Genomic DNA, 18,816 nt, shown 5'->3' on the forward strand with positions numbered 1-18,816 from the left:
GATACAGGTGCATCAATCTCATGTGTTTCACAAAAGTTTGTTAAACTAGCCTACCCTAACCATACATATGAGAGTTCAAACATCTCTAATGTGACAGGAGTAGGGGGTGAGATCCACTCAGTTCTAGGGTGTCTTGTGTTACTGTTTTCCATTGAAGGTAAGGATTTCTCACAAAAAATTTATGTACTCTCTAGGTTACATCACTCTGTTATCCTAGGTACAGACTTCCTTCAGGAAAATGATGCTGTGATAGACTTCTCTTGTAGCGCCCTTATTCTCAACAGCAGTTCAGATAGGATGTATGTGAATTTTATCAACAGTTCAAGTCAAAATGTCTCTTGTTTAGTACGTACAACTGACAAAGTTATTGTACCCCCCAACAGTGAGATGCACGTCCCAATCATCCTTCCCCATGTCAGAAATGGCTCCTTGGTCCTTATCGAACCGATAGTGTCTTTAATCCAATATAATAAAGTAGCAGGAGGTAGAACCCTATGCATAGCAAAAAACACCCACGGTATCTTTAGACTTATTAATCCCTCACACGTGGAAAAAGTCATCGCCAATAACACAGTTTTTGGTAATTATAGTTACATTGACTGACTGTGTTTATGATATTGATCCTATGGAAAATGCAACAGTAAACACAGTCACCACAGATGACAACTGATTATGTCAGGATTGCCCTGGACCTTGGTTTTGACCTATCCCAAGCAGATCTCACACCAGACCAAAAACAAAGATTGTTGCAGTTCCTCGGTCAACACCGCGATGTGTTTGCCAAAGATTGACGGAACTAGGTGAGACAAATCTTCATTATCATCACATTGAAACAGGTGAAACACCACCAGTCAAATGTCGGCCATATCGTCAGTCGCCTATAACAGAAAGGCAACCGAACAGTTAATTCGAGAGTTCTTAGACAATGATTTGATCGAAGAATCTAAGTCTCAGTACGCTGCACCAATTATTCTCGTTAAGAAACGCGATGGCTCTTTCAGGTTTGTTTGTGATTATCACAAACTAAATTCTGTCACGGTCCTGATGTCATGGCCTCTACCAGTTCTTGAAGATGTCATAGACAGTATCGCTGATGCCAAGGCAAACATCTTTACTACAAATGTTTTTTTTCAAATTCCTTTACATGAAGATTCTAAGCACAAGACTGCTTTCATCACTCACCAAGGGTTGTACGAGTTCAAGCGGTTACCACAGGGTTTATCAAACCTCGCCAATGTGTTTTCAGCAACTAATGACAGAAGTCCTTCGCAAAATACTCTGGAAAACAGCCCTAGTTTATATTAATGATATTATCTAGTTTAGCAAATCTTTTGATGACCACCTTGCACATCTACAGCAATTGTTCCAGCTTCTACGAGAGGCCAGTCTTACTCTAAAACCATCAAAATGCAATCTGCTACTGAAAAGGTACTCTATTTAGGACATGTTCTCTCCAAGAATGGTGTGCAAGTAGACAACTGTAAGATAGAGGCAGTAAAAAGCTTTCCAGTACCTAGATCACAAAAAGATGTTTGTTCATTTCTCGGCCTATGCAATTTCTATTGCAGGTATGTCAAAGATAATGCCAAATAATCCCTGCCTCTTAACTCACTTCTACAAAGTAGTGCAAATCCAGATGGTGTAAGTTCATCTAACGGATACAACAAACTGTTAAAAAATCTCCTATATAATATCATATAAAATTTACGTATATAACAAACTCTCTAAAGCGAACTGATATCTGATCACCGACAAGCCCATCTATCACTAATTAGTGACATGTATAGCGAACTGAGAAATCTCACTCAGTGTCAAGTGTCACTGACAATTGGCTGTACGCAATCAATGGCGAATCAACACAATGGCGGCGAATCAATACAATCAGCGGTGACGGATAAACCTTGTTAAATTTGCATTATGTTAATCTTACCTGTACATGTAATCTTGTCTGTAAAACAAACATTAAACATGTACAATTTACGAGATTGTGTCCAAGTGTCAGTTCACTTGCATATGTTATCATGAAGGGCAATAATAAGAGGAAAGCTATCAGTTTAGACACGAAAAAAAAGAAGACCAAAGCTGACGAACTTGCAGTGAATTTAGGCCATGAAGATTTCACGTGTAACACTGCAATTACGTGTATTGTGTTTTGTCTTATCCAAGATGGCGGATGTTTCTGAGCGAAAACGTGTATAACGAACAACGGATATAACAAACTGATTTCTCTGGTCCCTTGTAGTTCATTATATCCATGTTCTACTGTACTTATATATATGATGTTCATGTAAATAAATCTGTATATATTGTATGGTTGTCCGAGCCAGTCTTTGAGAATATTCTTTAGATATTAGAGATTTCTGAAGATGTGACAAACACAGAGATGAAGTGTGTCAATGACAGATATAGCCACCTGAAGTGTGGCTGAAGTAGCTGTATCTGGTTGCAAAATCGACCAACTTCTGGCATCCAGTAGAGCTGGCAGAACCACTGAAATATCTCCAGAATAAGCTGCCACTCTCTCAGTGAAAGTTGATCCAGTTGTGATAGTGCATCTGCGTTGCCAGTTTGAACTGAATGTGAAATTTGTTTACCAGTTCAAAGAACAGGATCATCATTCGTAGTGGCAATAGGAATTTCGCTAAAGAAACTGCACATTGAAGGAATGTAGAGATCAATGGGCACATATAATGTGTTCAAATGCACCAACTCACTATCCTTAGATGTATAACTTGATATCATCAGGTGCATGGCCATAGCGGCTACAGCAGTATGTATAATTAATCCTGCTAACCAACCAAATAGTAAAGAGCACCGAACAGCTCACATTAGTTCAGTTTGTTTTGAATCCAGCATAATCAGGTTTGTTTACAAATCAGAGAAGTATTAACACATAATATGTAAATCAACATTGCACACGAACATCAAATATTGCATTCTTGCCGAACACGTGGTCGAAGCTCCACACACAAAAATCCATCACGTGTCAATGTACACTAATTGCGGTAGACATGATCTGTAGCACAGCTTAAATATCAAACTGAGAGAACGCAAATGAAGTCAATCTTGGCTGTTGTAACGTCTCCAAACAGATAGGAGCAATGAACGTGGGCAATTACAACAATCTCCATCCTAAATGTTGTATGGTCGTAAAGCACGTGCACCTTGCACTTTGCTTAAATGGGTTATGAAATGCATGTCCCAGGGCAAGTATACAATTCATTTTCGACCAACTCGAGCACATTAATCAGTCACCTAAATATTACTTGCCCATGTTGATGGGCCTATTATGAGCAAACTTAGCCATGATCAAGATCAATAGTAATTTCTTTTCTATCTGTTCATTCATTGAAGGAAAAGCTACCAAATCACAAGTAATGCACAGATACTAGAATACTTAGAGTAACATACTGTATAAAAATGCATAAAACATATATCACAGTTCATATATGGATAAGCCATTAGTCCTGATGTAAGTAAATATGTAGGAGTTAATTTCATACACATTCGTCACCACTCGCCCCTTTCCATAACCTGCAAGAAGACTCGTCCCCCTATCGATGAATGTTATGTGCGAAAATACGACAAACCAATCAGAATGCCCGTATGATTTCAAGTACTTCAAGTTTCAAATATATATTATATATGGAGCAATATATGTGAACCATGAGCGCAACAAATTGACAATTGTTTCAGATATGCCCGTTTGCGCTAAGACGGAACCCGGTCGCATAAATGGCCTTGAGAGGGGCTCGAGTCGCTATTCGGCTTGTCCCGGAGTTGGTCACGAATGTTTCATACAGTTTCTCCCATGTCACCATGGCAAGAAACTACATTCATTAACCTTCCGTGCAGACTTCGTGGATTTGAATCTTGCTGGTGACAACAACAAAAATTCATGAAATTTATCATCAAGATAAATGATAAAGAGCACTTAGCAATGGTGGAACTTCTTTTTCTCTCCACGTAACAAGTCAGTTAGACCACGGTGAAAGACAAAGGAGCCATGGTTTAAATGTTGGTTAATATATGAAGAACTACTCATATTTAAGAGATATAAGATATAGCTACTTGTGTGTTGTGTGAACCAACGCTCATGAACACGTCACATGTGACGTCATAGATCTATGACTAGCAGGATTAGCGTTTAAATTTGGAAATCATGTGCAGTATATCGTGATAACAATAAAGACACTCTGTTGTAATACTTGACTGATTGTTAGTTTTGTCATTTATTAGTGCACATTGGAAACATCTCTAAACATATATACTTCTCTATATATTATGGTCCGCGTTTCTTTTGGCAGTGAGTATATAATTCTCTATAATTATTTGTTTCCTTGTTGTTTAATGCTGCACTCAGCAATATTCCAGCTATATGGTATCGGGTATTAAATAATCGAGTCTGGACCGACAATCCAGTGCTAGATATCATGAGCATCGATCCACGCAATTGAGATACGATGACATGCATCAACCAAGTCAGCGAGCCTGACCACCCGACCGTTAGTTGCCTCTTACGACAAGCATGGGTTGCTGAAAACCAATTCTAAACGGATCTTCACGGGGCTCTATAATTCAAACACCAAGATGATTAGAAAGAGAATAAGTGTGCTGGATATGTAATGTGATCAGGTCGCACAGGATTCAGGAAGAGTTCGACCCATTGTTTGTGGGGTGACCATGGTAACGACAGGGATATGTTTGTGTGAGATATGTTTTGAAGGTGGAAACCTGTTTTAAGAATTTTTCTATACCGGGATCAAAGAAAGGATGAATTGCTTAGAGTGAGATAAAATATGAACTTAATTAAGTATTTTTGGGCAAGACTCCTACCAGATCCGAAAAATAAACAGAGATCCCTTATCTTAACCTTATATCAGTTTAAATTGTTATTCTTGTGAAATTGTTGTTGTGTTGCTGTTCTGACGTATAATATATACACCACAATCCAATTTGACTACAAATGCATCAGATGTGTAACATGTACACAACCATGAACTTTGCTATTTATAGTACAACCCTAAATAAGCTCCATCCACTATGATTGATGCAGATGCTCAAACACGACCGATTTGATTTTTTTATGATAAAACCTACAGAAGATTTATTGAGTTATATCAAGATATGGAGCCATGTGTGGTATCCAAAGCTTGTCATTCAAGTTGATAAAAAGGTCTTTGGTGATCTTGTTTATGTACAGTTCTCAAAAAGCTTCTCTCGACACTTGTATGTGTTTACGTTGCCAGTCACTGTTTGAAACTGAAACACCGTCACCTTACTGGTTATTTATAGTCAGGGTGGGGCTTTAACAAATGTCAAAATGTCAGTAAAAAATTGAAACATAATGTTAGAAATTGAATAGACAAAGCTTTTCAGAAAGTTGTCAAATCTAACATCTGTCCCATCCAGGATTCAAAATCACACTCTCAGAGTAAGCCACCTGATCGCCAGGACACAAAGTCAGGTTGTCAAAAAGAGTGTGGGTTCAAACCTCTGATGGGGCTCCAACCAAAGAAGTACCAGAATTTCTACTTTACTAAGAAAGTGAAATCCTAAATATTACATGTGTTAGAAAATGACAATAACAAGCTAATAGCTAAAAGGTTTGATTTTAAAGCAAGATACAAACAATATATCCTACCTAAAGACTTTGATACAGCCAGGTCTTGTTGCATATGGTAGATGGCCTTGTCCATGTTGTTCATTGCCCAGTATGCACTGCTCAGTGCTGAGAACACTGAACCTTTCAATTTGAGACTGCATGTTCCAATGTGCAAGGCTGATTCTAGCATCAATAAAGAAGACTCATAGTTTCCGGCTGCCAAGAGTTCTTGCCCGATCACAGAAATGATGACGAAAGGACTTCTGTGGAGTCTTAACTTCTCCAGCTGCAGGAAGGTGGGAGCCAGCTTATCTGAAATATCAACACACTGATTATTGACATTGGAAAACAATTATATTAGCTGTTGAAAGATATATTTGTTGGACATTTGAAGCTGTTTGGTGTTAACTGTACACAGTGACTGAATGGAACGATCCTTTGGAAGAAAAAATGAGCTTGTCTTGTTTGCAGGTGAGACTGTCAAAGTAATTATTTCACAATTTTACAAAATGTCCCCAGTTAAAAGAGACTGTTTGTCCAGTTTTAATCTAACATGTACATGAACATAATTGACAGTCCAACTACATGTAGATATGAAACGGAATTGTGATCATGTCTAGCTGGCAAGAAGATTTCTCTTCGGTCTAGGTTTCGATACTTCTTCTTCGGAGGCATCAGGCTACCTGATCGAAGGTGGATGGTTGTGGTCTCAGTATTGTTCTGCAGTATCTCATTGAATTTGGACAGATTAGCATGGCCACGTTCAAGTCTCTTCAGGTTTGAATGATTTGTTGCTCATAGTTCATCAGGAACTTATCAAAGGTGATTAATGATTCATCAGCCTTATGATATGGATATTATTGTGTTAATGGTGGCTTAACGTCCCCTTTGCGAACATTTCCAATGAATGGAAGTTTGACGTCTGGTCTTAATTGTGAACTTCAATCCAGCAAAACCAAAACATCAACCGATGTATATGCCGTAGAGGAATACCGTTTCTTGTCGCAATTTCCTTTTATAACCCAAATCATACTGATGCCTAATATGTTCACTCACTTATTGATATATATATTTAAACAAGAGTCATCAGGTGATGAAATATCTACCAGTCTGGTGCAATTTGGATATGAAGTTTGGCTACTTATACCCCACTTTTGGTTCACTGCCATTGGATACCTTCAATTCAGTGAAGAATAAAACAATGCTGTTCAGTAATTTTCAATATCCAAAATCATCATTTCCGTATAGAATGTTTCATCAAGAAATATAAAGCGGTTTTGGAGCTCTGCTCCGGAAACGAGCACTACCCTTATTTTCAGTTTAAGTCCAGCTTATCTTCATGAAAAAAAAAGATAAAATAGAAAAATATAAATCTAAAATCATCAAAAGGAACCAGATCACCACTAGAATGATCTAGGTAGCAAGTTTCAAATTGAAATATTTAAAGGTTTTGAAGTTATGCTCCGGAAACTGAATAAACAGACAGCTGATGTGATATGTTTACCAATTAGTTGTGTCATATGTGAGAAATGTAAAAGAATGCAATAACACAAGATAAACAGGGGTATGTAAAGGCAAAGGTCATAGATTAATCAAATATTAAAATATGCCCAAAACCTAAATGTTATTCTGCATAACACATACAAGCTGCATATAAAATGTCATAATCACACATGTAGAAATGGCTGAGCATAAATGCCAAATTCAAACAATAGCTACATTGTGTAGAATTCTAAGAATATTAACTCAATTACATCATCGCTAAAATTCTTGTCACATCACACAAAAACAAGAATCATTAGAAGATGACAGAGATAAGATAAGATATATCACAAAGTGTACATTAAAAATAAACCAATATATAAAACACAACATAAAAACAATTCCCAGCAATTACTGGCTTATGAGACATGGCAAATAATGATAAAACCCTTTTTATTTTGGAACACTATTTCTGTTTTTCATAAAAGGCATTAATTAAAATAACAGAACAAAAACATTCAGTACCCTCCTTGAAGATGTGAATATTAGTTATTAGGTTTAAGGAAAATTACAAATGTCATATTATCATAATTTAGTTGTACTGTTTTCTGTTTCGTTTATATGAAAATTAAACATATGTGGCTAAATGATGGCATAATTCTTTATTTGACATAATAAATGTAAATTGGTGAATGGCTAACGTTAGTGTGAATAGCGGGTTCATATGCATAACAAGGTCAAATAAAGGTTGCCTCATGTCAGCATAATGCTCACATGAGGACAGAAAATGCACTTCATCCTTCATAGCAGAGGGGGTACAGAATTTACATATTCTGTTTTCTAAGAGATTTTTTGGACAAGAAAAGCAGCCTTATTCTATTTCAAAAGGTAGAGTGCCACATCTTAATTTAACCAACAAAGTACATAATGAGAAACATTTAGTGTAGTCTTAAATAACCTATATGTTCTAAGTTTGTTACCATTTGTGAGACTGGAATCGTTCCACTATTGATTATACCAATTTCCACGATCAATAATTTCAAGTTTATTCTTCATGAAAAGTATTATACCTAGTTGCTTGAAATTTTAAGGACTGATCTATTGACTGCATCGAAGGCCTTTTGAAAATCAATAATAGCACCGATAGTTATGGACAACTGGAAGCCAACACGTTACAGTAATTAGCGCTGATAGTTATGGACAACTGGAAGCCAACACGTTACAGTAATTAGCGCTGATAGTTATGGACAACTGGAAGCCAACACGTTACAGTAATTAGCGCTGATAGTTATGGACATCTGGAAGCCAACACGTTACAGTAATTAGCGCTGATAGTTATGGACAACTGGAAGCCAACACGTTACAGTAATTAGCCCTGATAGTTATGGACAACTGGAAGCCAACACGTTACAGTAATTAGCGCTGATAGTTATGGACAACTGGAAGCCAACACGTTACAGTAATTAGCGCTGATAGTTATGGACAACTGGAAGCCAACACGTTACAGTAATTAGCGCTGATAGTTATGGACAACTGGAAGCCAACACGTTACAGTAATTAGCGATGATAGTTATGGACATCTGGAAGCCAACACGTTACAGTAATTAGCGCTGATAGTTATGGACAACTGGAAGCCAACACGTTACAGTAATTAGCCCTGATAGTTATGGACAACTGGAAGCCAACACGTTACAGTAATTAGCCCTGATGGTTATGGACAACTGGACGCCAACACGTTACAGTAATAAGCCCTGATAGTTATGGACAACTGGAAGCCAACACGTTACAGTAATTAGCCCTGATAGTTATGAACAACTGGAAGCCAACACGTTACAGTAATTAGCCCTGATAGTTATGGACAACTGGAAGCCAACACGTTACAGTAATTAGCCCTGATAGTTATGGACAACTGGAAGCCAACACGTTACAGTAATAAGCCCTGATAGTTATGGACAACTGGAAGCCAACACGTTACAGTAATTAGCCCTGATAGTTATGGACAACTGTTACAGTAATTAGCCCTGATAGTTATGGACAACTGGAAGCCAACACGTTACAGTAATAAGCCCTGATAGTTATGGACAACTGGAAGCCAACACGTTACAGTAATTAGCCCTGATAGTTATGGACAACTGGAAGCCAACACGTTACAGTAATAAGCCCTGATAGTTATGGACAACTGGAAGCCAACACGTTACAGTAATTAGCGCTGATAGTTATGGACAACTGGAAGCCAACACGTTACAGTAATTAGCCCTGATGGTTATGGACAACTGGACGCCAACACGTTACAGTAATAAGCCCTGATAGTTATGGACAACTGGAAGCCAACACGTTACAGTAATTAGCCCTGATAGTTATGAACAACTGGAAGCAAACACGTTACAGTAATTAGCCCTGATAGTTATGGACAACTGGAAGCCAACACGTTACAGTAATTAGCCCTGATAGTTATGGACAACTGGAAGCCAACACGTTACAGTAATTAGCCCTGATAGTTATGGACAACTGGAAGCCAACACGTTACAGTAATTAGCCCTGATAGTTATGGACAACTGGAAGCCAACACTTTACAGTAATTAGCGCTGATAGTTATGGACAACTGGAAGCCAACACGTTACAGTAATTAGCGCTGATAGTTATGGACAACTGGAAGCCAACACGTTACAGTAATTAGCGATGATAGTTATGGACATCTGGAAGCCAACACGTTACAGTAATTAGCGCTGATAGTTATGGACAACTGGAAGCCAACACGTTACAGTAATTAGCGCTGATAGTTATGGACAACTGGAAGCCAACACGTTACAGTAATTAGCGCTGATAGTTATGGACAACTGGAAGCCAACACGTTACAGTAATTAGCGCTGATAGTTATGGACAACTGGAAGCCAACACGTTACAGTAATTAGCGCTGATAGTTATGGACAACTGGAAGCCAACACGTTACAGTAATTAGCGCTGATAGTTATGGACAACTGGAAGCCAACACGTTACAGTAATTAGCCCTGATAATTATGGACAACTGGAAGCCAACACGTTACAGTAATTAGCGCTGATAGTTATGGACATCTGGAAGCCAACACGTTACAGTAATTAGCGCTGATAGTTATGGACAACTGGAAGCCAACACGTTACAGTAATTAGCGCTGATAGTTATGGACAACTGGAAGCCAACACGTTACAGTAATTAGCGCTGATAGTTATGGACAACTGGAAGCCAACACGTTACAGTAATTAGCCCTGATAGTTATGGACAACTGGAAGCCAACACGTTACAGTAATTAGCCCTGATAGTTATGGACAACTGGAAGCCAACACGTTACAGTAATTAGCGCTGATAGTTATGGACAACTGGAAGCCAACACGTTACAGTAATTAGCCCTGATAGTTATGGACAACTGGAAGCCAACACGTTACAGTAATTATCCCTGATAGTTATGGACAACTGGAAGCCAACACGTTACAGTAATTAGCGCTGATAGTTATGGACATCTGGAAGCCAACACGTTACAGTAATTAGCCCTGATAGTTATGGACAACTGGAAGCCAACACGTTACAGTAATTAGCCCTGATAGTTATGGACAACTGGAAGCCAACACGTTACAGTAATTAGCGCTGATAGTTATGGACAACTGGAAGCCAACACGTTACAGTAATTACCGCTGATAGTTATGGACAACTGGAAGCCAACACGTTACAGTAATTAGCGCTGATAGTTATGGACATCTGGAAGCCAACACGTTACAGTAATTAGCACTGATAGTTATGGACAACTGGAAGCCAACACGTTACAGTAATTAGCGCTGATAGTTATGGACAACTGGAAGCCAACACGTTACAGTAATTAGCGCTGATAGTTATGGACAACTGGAAGCCAACACGTTACAGTAATTAGCGCTGATAGTTATGGACAACTGGAAGCCAACACGTTACAGTAATTAGCGCTGATAGTTATGGACAACTGGAAGCCAACACGTTACAGTAATTAGCGCTGATAGTTATGGACAACTGGAAGCCAACACGTTACAGTAATTAGCCCTGATAATTATGGACAACTGGAAGCCAACACGTTACAGTAATTAGCGCTGATAGTTATGGACATCTGGAAGCCAACACGTTACAGTAATTAGCGCTGATAGTTATGGACAACTGGAAGCCAACACGTTACAGTAATTAGCGCTGATAGTTATGGACAACTGGAAGCCAACACGTTACAGTAATTAGCGCTGATAGTTATGGACAACTGGAAGCCAACACGTTACAGTAATTAGCCCTGATAGTTATGGACAACTGGAAGCCAACACGTTACAGTAATTAGCCCTGATAGTTATGGACAACTGGAAGCCAACACGTTACAGTAATTAGCGCTGATAGTTATGGACAACTGGAAGCCAACACGTTACAGTAATTAGCCCTGATAGTTATGGACAACTGGAAGCCAACACGTTACAGTAATTATCCCTGATAGTTATGGACAACTGGAAGCCAACACGTTACAGTAATTAGCGCTGATAGTTATGGACATCTGGAAGCCAACACGTTACAGTAATTAGCCCTGATAGTTATGGACAACTGGAAGCCAACACGTTACAGTAATTAGCCCTGATAGTTATGGACAACTGGAAGCCAACACGTTACAGTAATTAGCGCTGATAGTTATGGACAACTGGAAGCCAACACGTTACAGTAATTAGCGCTGATAGTTATGGACAACTGGAAGCCAACACATTACAGTAATTAGCGCTGATAGTTATGGACAACTGGAAGCCAACACGTTACAGTAATTAGCCCTGATAGTTATGGACAACTGGAAGCCAACACGTTACAGTAATTAGCACTGATAGTTATGGACATCTGGAAGCCAACACTTAACAGTAATAAGCCCTGATAGTTATAACAACGAGCATGGTCTGACGTTGATTAATGAATAATTTGCATACTTGTATAAGCAAGGAGCCGACGTATGGTTCTCAGTAGGAAGTGACAACTTGGAGACGATGGCTTGCGGCATATACAGTTTTACTTTATACATGTAGATATATACATACAAAAGACACTATGTGCCAGGTCAGCACATAGTGGTAGTGGTTGTTGTCTAGGTGCCCCGGAGCACCCAGCCTATCCCTATCTAGGCTAAGGGTAAGACCTTTCTTTTCTCTTTTTTTAATCTCTCTGGACCAAGGCTTAAATAGCCAAGGTCACCTGACATTTAGTAAGTGATAAATACAAATGTAAGCAGTAATTCATCAGTGACATACTTGCACATCTCGTTCAGGATGGCAGACGGTCGATGTACACAAAAATGGGGATTAACACTTAGGATTAGCATCTTATAAATAACAGCAATTAAGAATTTCAAGGCATATAGATGTCATGGCTCCAGGGTAATGAGCCTGTTAGACCGGCAGCCCAGAGCACTTTGGTCAAACGAACAAGGTACCAATATCCGAACACAGGAACATTTACTGTGTAACCCAACATATTCATATATGGATGTCTGCTGGGGACCCCCTGCTGCGTGTGGCCCCTGGCCCCCCAAAAGAAGGGACTATTCAAGGGCTGGATCAAACATTGGAGGTACCACATGAAATCAACATAAAATGAACTATTACACTCTACTAAGTATAAAATACCCATTGCCAGCCAAATCGTCTTCTGCATAAGGCCCGCCAGACAACCCCAAATGTTGACCCTTAATGCACTCAGTGGACACTCTGGTAAAATTTGACTAGAGTATACATTCAAAGTACCAGATGAAAGTAAGTTTAGATGAACAGGTACATGTTACTGAGTACAAAACGACCCATACCTGACAAATTTTCCTCTGCAAAAGGTCCCCCATACCCCCCCAGAGAGGGTCCCAAAATTTGGGCTGGGTTAAACATTGGAGGTACTACATAAAACCAACATAAAATGAACAATTGCACTCTACTTATTGCACAATACCCATTGCCAGACAAATAATCTTCTGCATAAGGCCCGCCAGACACACACAAAAAGTTGACCCTTCAGGTATACACGGGTAAAATTGGGCTGGAATATATATCAATTGTACCACAATAAGGTAAGTTTAAATGAACAGGTTCATATCACAGAGTACAGAATGAGCCACACCAGACAAATCTTCCTCTGCAAAAGGCTTAAACATTGGAGGTATCACATGGAACCAACATAAAATGAACTATTACACTCTACTTATTATAAAATACCCATTGCCAGACAAATCCTCTTCAGCATAAGGCCCGCCAGACACACCCTCACCCCACCCCACACAGTTGACCCCTGTAATCCCAGTGTGCATAATGAAACATGGGAGGCAGAAGAGCATTGGACATCAGCTCTGAGAGTCAACAATGGTCAAATCTATGTTTTCTTCTTAAAGATGGAATGATTTTATTGAGATTAAAATCACGTATTTATAAAATTAGGTCTCTGAATACTAGTATTGATATCATAGATTAGGCCTATCATTGAAATGTAATGAAAATGGAATGAATCTGATTCTTGTTCATATATATGAAGTCCTCAAAGCCTGCTATAGCCTGATAGCTTGGCTAAGGATTCCTGCAAGCCCAAACATGCTCAGATAGGCATATGATGCTATGTGCCATGATTTTATGTACTGAACAACAAAAGTTCCTGTGACATTGAATAAGATTTAATGCAAAGTTATGTTTTTTACCAAATCTGAAACAATTTCGGTTTGCAACAGATAAAGGACTCCTGTAAGTGTTCAAATGGTTTGATTTGTCATACTGACTTCGTAAAATGCGTGATTTCATAAAAAACAACATGAACATGCCAAAATGTCAATTTACAAATCACTAGCGTGTGTGTCCACCTCTGGTTGCGATGCAAGCAACACATCTTCGTCTCATGGAATGAACCAGGTGTCGCACAAAGTCCTGTGGGATATCTGTCCATATCTGCTGGAACATGTTTCGAAGTTCCTAGAGTGTCTGTGGAACACGTGGTTGACACGAGCGAGCCAGCAAGGGGATGACATTCACGTTGTTTTGTTGAAGAAAATCCTGAACAAGTCGAGCAATATGAGGCCAGGCGTTGTCATGTTGAAAGGTAATGCCTGGGCCATGACAACGCAAAAACGGTAAAACGACAGGGCCGATGATCTCGTCGCGGTAGCGCTTTCCATTGAGATTTACCTCTACCACTATCAAACGGGTCCTCTGTCTTGCTGTAATCCGAACCTGATACCATAATGCTGCCGCCCCCGAACCGATCTTCTCCCATGACACAACGATTGACGTAACGTTCACCTCGACGTCGGTACACTTGAATCCGTCCATCGCTGTGGCTGAGGTGAAAACGAGACTCGTCAGTGAATAGAACTTGTCCCCACTGTATGACCGTCCAGCTTAGACGCTGTCTGCACCACTGTAGACGTGCTTGACGGTGGTTTCCTGTCAAAATGGGACGTCTGGCGGATCTTCTGGCGACAATCCATGCACACTTGAGGCGGCGACGTACGGTTTGTGAAGATTTTCGTTGAAGGCCAGGGATGCTTCTTGCAGTCACTGTTGCTGGCTGGAATCGATTTCGTAGGTGTGTTGTTCGAATCCAGTTGTCTTGTCGATTATTGGTTACGTGTGGTCTCTGACTGCATTCGTCTGTTGCCAACGTTGGCATAAACATCAAATGGTGTTTCTCTGGACGTTAAATTGTCTTGCAACATCAGGTTCACTTGATCCTGCTACAAGCATACCAATGGCTCGCAGACGCTCATTTTCGGAAAAGCGTGGCATTTCATAATGTTGAATAATTGCGGTCAGCAAAATTGATAAATATGGACATATTTGGCCGGAATTCAGCTTTTTAGATGATAAAACTTGAAAATAAATGGAGATCATAGGTTTTTAAACACAATTATCACCAAGAGATTTCTAAATGGTATTATGGACTATCATTAACCATTCTTATAGCAGGCTTTGAGGACTACCTAAGCATGTTTGGGTTTGTAGGAATCCATAGCCAAGCTATCAGGCTGTAGCAGGCTTTGAGGACTTCATAGCTGATCAGATATATATAAACAAGAATCAGATTCATTCCATTTTCATTACATTTCAATGATAGGCCTAATCTATGATATCAATACTTATGCAGAAGACGATTTGGCTGGCAATGGGTATTTTATACTTAGTAGAGTGTAATAGTTCATTTTATGTTGATTTCATGTGGTACCTCCAATGTTTGATCCAGCCCTTGAATAGTCCCTTCTTTTGGGGGGCCAGGGGCTACACGCAGCAGGGGGTCCCCAGCAGACATCCATATATGAATATGTTGGGTTACACAGTAAATGTTCCTGTGTTCGGATATTGGTACCTTGTTCGTTTGACCAAAGTGCTCTGGGCTGCTGCTCTATGTGCAATTAAATGTTCTTCAGACAATGGGTGTCGTAAATCAGTCGCTATGACAGTTATGGACAACTGGAAGCCAGGACCTATCTGCTTAGTGCTTGGGACTTATTGTTTTGATCTTTGTCAGTGCCTCTTATCTAGCTGGCTTAAATTTGCCCATTGCTGTTTCTTTCCTTTTACCTAATCAGTGCTAATTACCCCCCCACCCCCAACCTCCCGTTTGCCCTTTGTCCATTGCCAATTACCAATCAGTGATAATTTAGTCCTGGCTTCCAGTTGTCCATAACTATCAGCACTAATTACTGTAAAGTATTGTGACGTCATATCCGGATGTACTGGCCTCCATTTCTAAGTTTACACGACTGGTTCCAAACTTAACTGTCATCTGTCCTTCACCCAGAAGACACTAATGATCAAGGGTTACCTACCTTTATAGGCTGGTGGTGTTAAACTTTGCTGATTCTTACCACCCCAACCGCTTACCCGCTACATTTATTAACAAAGAATTGACAAGATCCATGAGCAAGCGTTGCCCCAGATCGAGCATGGTATTTCAACTAGACCTCCTAGTGTGCGGTAAGTTGAAATTTGCTCATTTTCAAACATATGTCAATAATGATAGTAGTAACTGCTTCATGAAGTAAGGGAACATACGCTCAATATAATCATTGGTATACATTTTTGGGCAAATTTTTGTAAGGTTACATTTTTTTATTTCTTGGTTTATGGATGCGCCTCTCTTTCAAAGTCCAAAAGATAAAAAATATATAAAAATTAAAATTAACCTTTTTTTTATTACAGCTGATCTTTTCGTCAAAAAGTTCAAACAAAAAAAGATTTCATTTCCTCGTCGAGCGTACAGCAAAGGGAAGTCACTCTGATATTTCTCGCTGGGATCCTTCTCTAATACCATCAAAGCTTGTCAACACAAAGCGCAGTGGTGACCAGTTAAACTCTTTCAACACTGGAACACCAGCGAAGATTTAGTTTGGTTTGTTTGTTGTTTAACGCCGCACTCAGCAATATTCCAGCTATATGATGGCGGTCTGTAAATAATCAAGTCTGGACCAGACAATCCAGTGATTAATATCATAGGCATCGATCCACGCAATTGGGATCAATGACATGCATCAACCATGTCAGCAAGCCTGACCACCCTATCCCGATAGTCGCCTTTTACCAAATGCAGTCACCTTTTACGGCAAGCATGGGTTGCTGAAGACCTATTCTACCCCGGAATCTTCACGGGCGAAGAAGCCACGAGTCACCAGACACCGTAGGGTAGACCGTCCAAGTCACGTCAAAATAGTTTATAATTTTATTAATCTACTTATCATATCATTCATTTATCACATTTCACAATTTTTGAAATACGTATTCCATTTGATTTTATCATTTTTTATCAATAGATTAAAAAATTATTCACTATTTCCCGCAATGTTATTGAAAATAAAATTCTCGGACACACTTCGACAACGGGTCCTCATCAAACATGTCAAACAGCAAAACAAAGACTTTTCAAGCAAATCTTTAAAATATTATATTAAATATTATACAAAGTAATAAAATCAACAAAAATATATCTAAAAGTTGCCATACTGACATCTAAGTTATTATTTCCATCTCATCCTGCGATCGCGTGTAATGCAAGTCAAATGACATCTCGGCTTTCATCGCCTCGATTTTTCGGCTCTGACACTATGTCTTTAATGCCAAAATATATGCATAAGAAATCTTTGTCACAGCTCGTAACCTAGCACTATGCATCCGTTAAGTTCCATATTTCTAATATAGCTCGCGATTTCACGCTTAAAACGTTCGGAATAACATGATTTAACCCAAACCTTTCGTCAAAGTCTGAAAATTATCATACATGAGAGGACAGTACCGTTGCTGTAATTTGATTGGCTGCCTTAGGTCACGCGCTTAAATTTGACCAATCATGAACCTTGTAGCAGATTATGTCGGTGCAACAATATAAGTTTTTTTAATGTATACTGAAATAGCAGTCTTCGACGAAGCTTCGAAAACGGAGGTATTTCCTCATGTTAGTGAGCGGACAGCCACTATCATCGGGAAATGAGTGATGACAGATATTATTTGTAATTCTTTATGAAATAAAGTTCCGACTACGAAACAAATGAAAGAAACAGGTCAGTGGATTTTATATAATCTTATATTTGCCAAAAATCGTTAAATTTTCACTTCATTGGTCCTTTATCTGGATGTATGAATGTTTTAGCTTACATTATTTTTATTTAAAACGGACTTTAAGTTGTTAATGAATTATTTAAATAATGTAATATACAATGCTTTCATATTTATAAACAATAGGATTAATTAGTGTATGGCCAAACATGTAGTAGCAAAGATGTTTTACAAGCAGATAATTTTCTGGATAAATGTTGGCTTCATCTATCCCACGAGTGTCTCTGGGAACTTGGTGTCACAGCAGTAATCTTCTGGTTGGCTGGTGTTGAAAGAGTTAAATGTTACCCATGCTGCCAAAATAACAGCGTCTTTCATGCATTTCCACCCATGACATGAACATTGTTATATTGCCATTTGTGCACAACCCACGGATATGATAAAATGTTCTTGAAAAATTGAGTTGTTTTAATTTTCAGAATAACTTATTTTATACCTACCTAACTTTTTAGGACAAAATTCAAGTTAAAAAAATCTCTGAGGCTTCCTTTTTTATTGGCCTACTTTACCTTTGAAATGAGTTTGAAATCCGTAAACCAAGAAATAAAAATAATGTCGCCTAATTATAAAACTTGATATAAATCAGACCTTGATGCTCTCAAAGCCACTGTCAAATAGGCACATTGTCAAAGGACACCCCCAAAATGAAACTTGCAATAACTGTTAAACGAGTAGGCTTTGCATATCATTTAAGTTACGTGTGAAATGCAAAAATACTCAGATTGCAAAATATCAAAACTTTCAGTAGTTTCTAGACACTCAAATAGCAGAAACAGCCATTGTTGACTTTTGGCACTTCACGTTGAGCGGCATGTAGTCCTGATATATTCTTTACATTTCATCATAATTTTTTGCGACTTGATAAAAAAAAAAACACACAAGTTCCTATATTTCTAAAAATTAGCAACTTTCGGTATAGCTTATTACAAAAAAAATAAATCTGAATCATAACATCTTCAATTTGATGAAAGTTGTATGATCATGGCAACAGCGGAAAACAAACAACTCCATATGCATCGTGATCCCATAATACAATTACAATCAATTTTATATACCGGTATACAAATATTTGTAAAAAATATCGAATTTTTATTGAGTTTGCAAATGTTTTCGTTTGATAAACTTTAGGATATTGACAAGCT

General features: G+C 38.7%; 1 protein-coding gene across 2 annotated transcripts in view; it reads right to left on the reverse strand.

Moving 5' to 3' along the window:
- The window catches only part of LOC124119292 (tetratricopeptide repeat protein 28-like), a 309,240-nt gene that overhangs the window by 233,814 nt on the left and 56,610 nt on the right, over window positions 1–18,816 (reverse strand). For both annotated transcript variants that reach the window (XR_006858615.1, XM_046481753.2), the window contains exon 4: window positions 5,645–5,917. Coding sequence is in view for 1 of the 2 variants with exons in the window: in XM_046481753.2 (XP_046337709.1) it covers window positions 5,645–5,917 (273 nt within the window). In the remaining variant the exon portion in view is untranslated. The remainder of the gene's footprint in view (window positions 1–5,644; window positions 5,918–18,816) is intronic.

Source organism: Haliotis rufescens, unplaced genomic scaffold, assembly GCF_023055435.1.
Source record: "Haliotis rufescens isolate VD_foot unplaced genomic scaffold, xgHalRufe1.0.p SCAF_36, whole genome shotgun sequence".
Classification (NCBI taxonomy): Eukaryota; Metazoa; Mollusca; class Gastropoda; order Lepetellida; family Haliotidae; genus Haliotis; species Haliotis rufescens.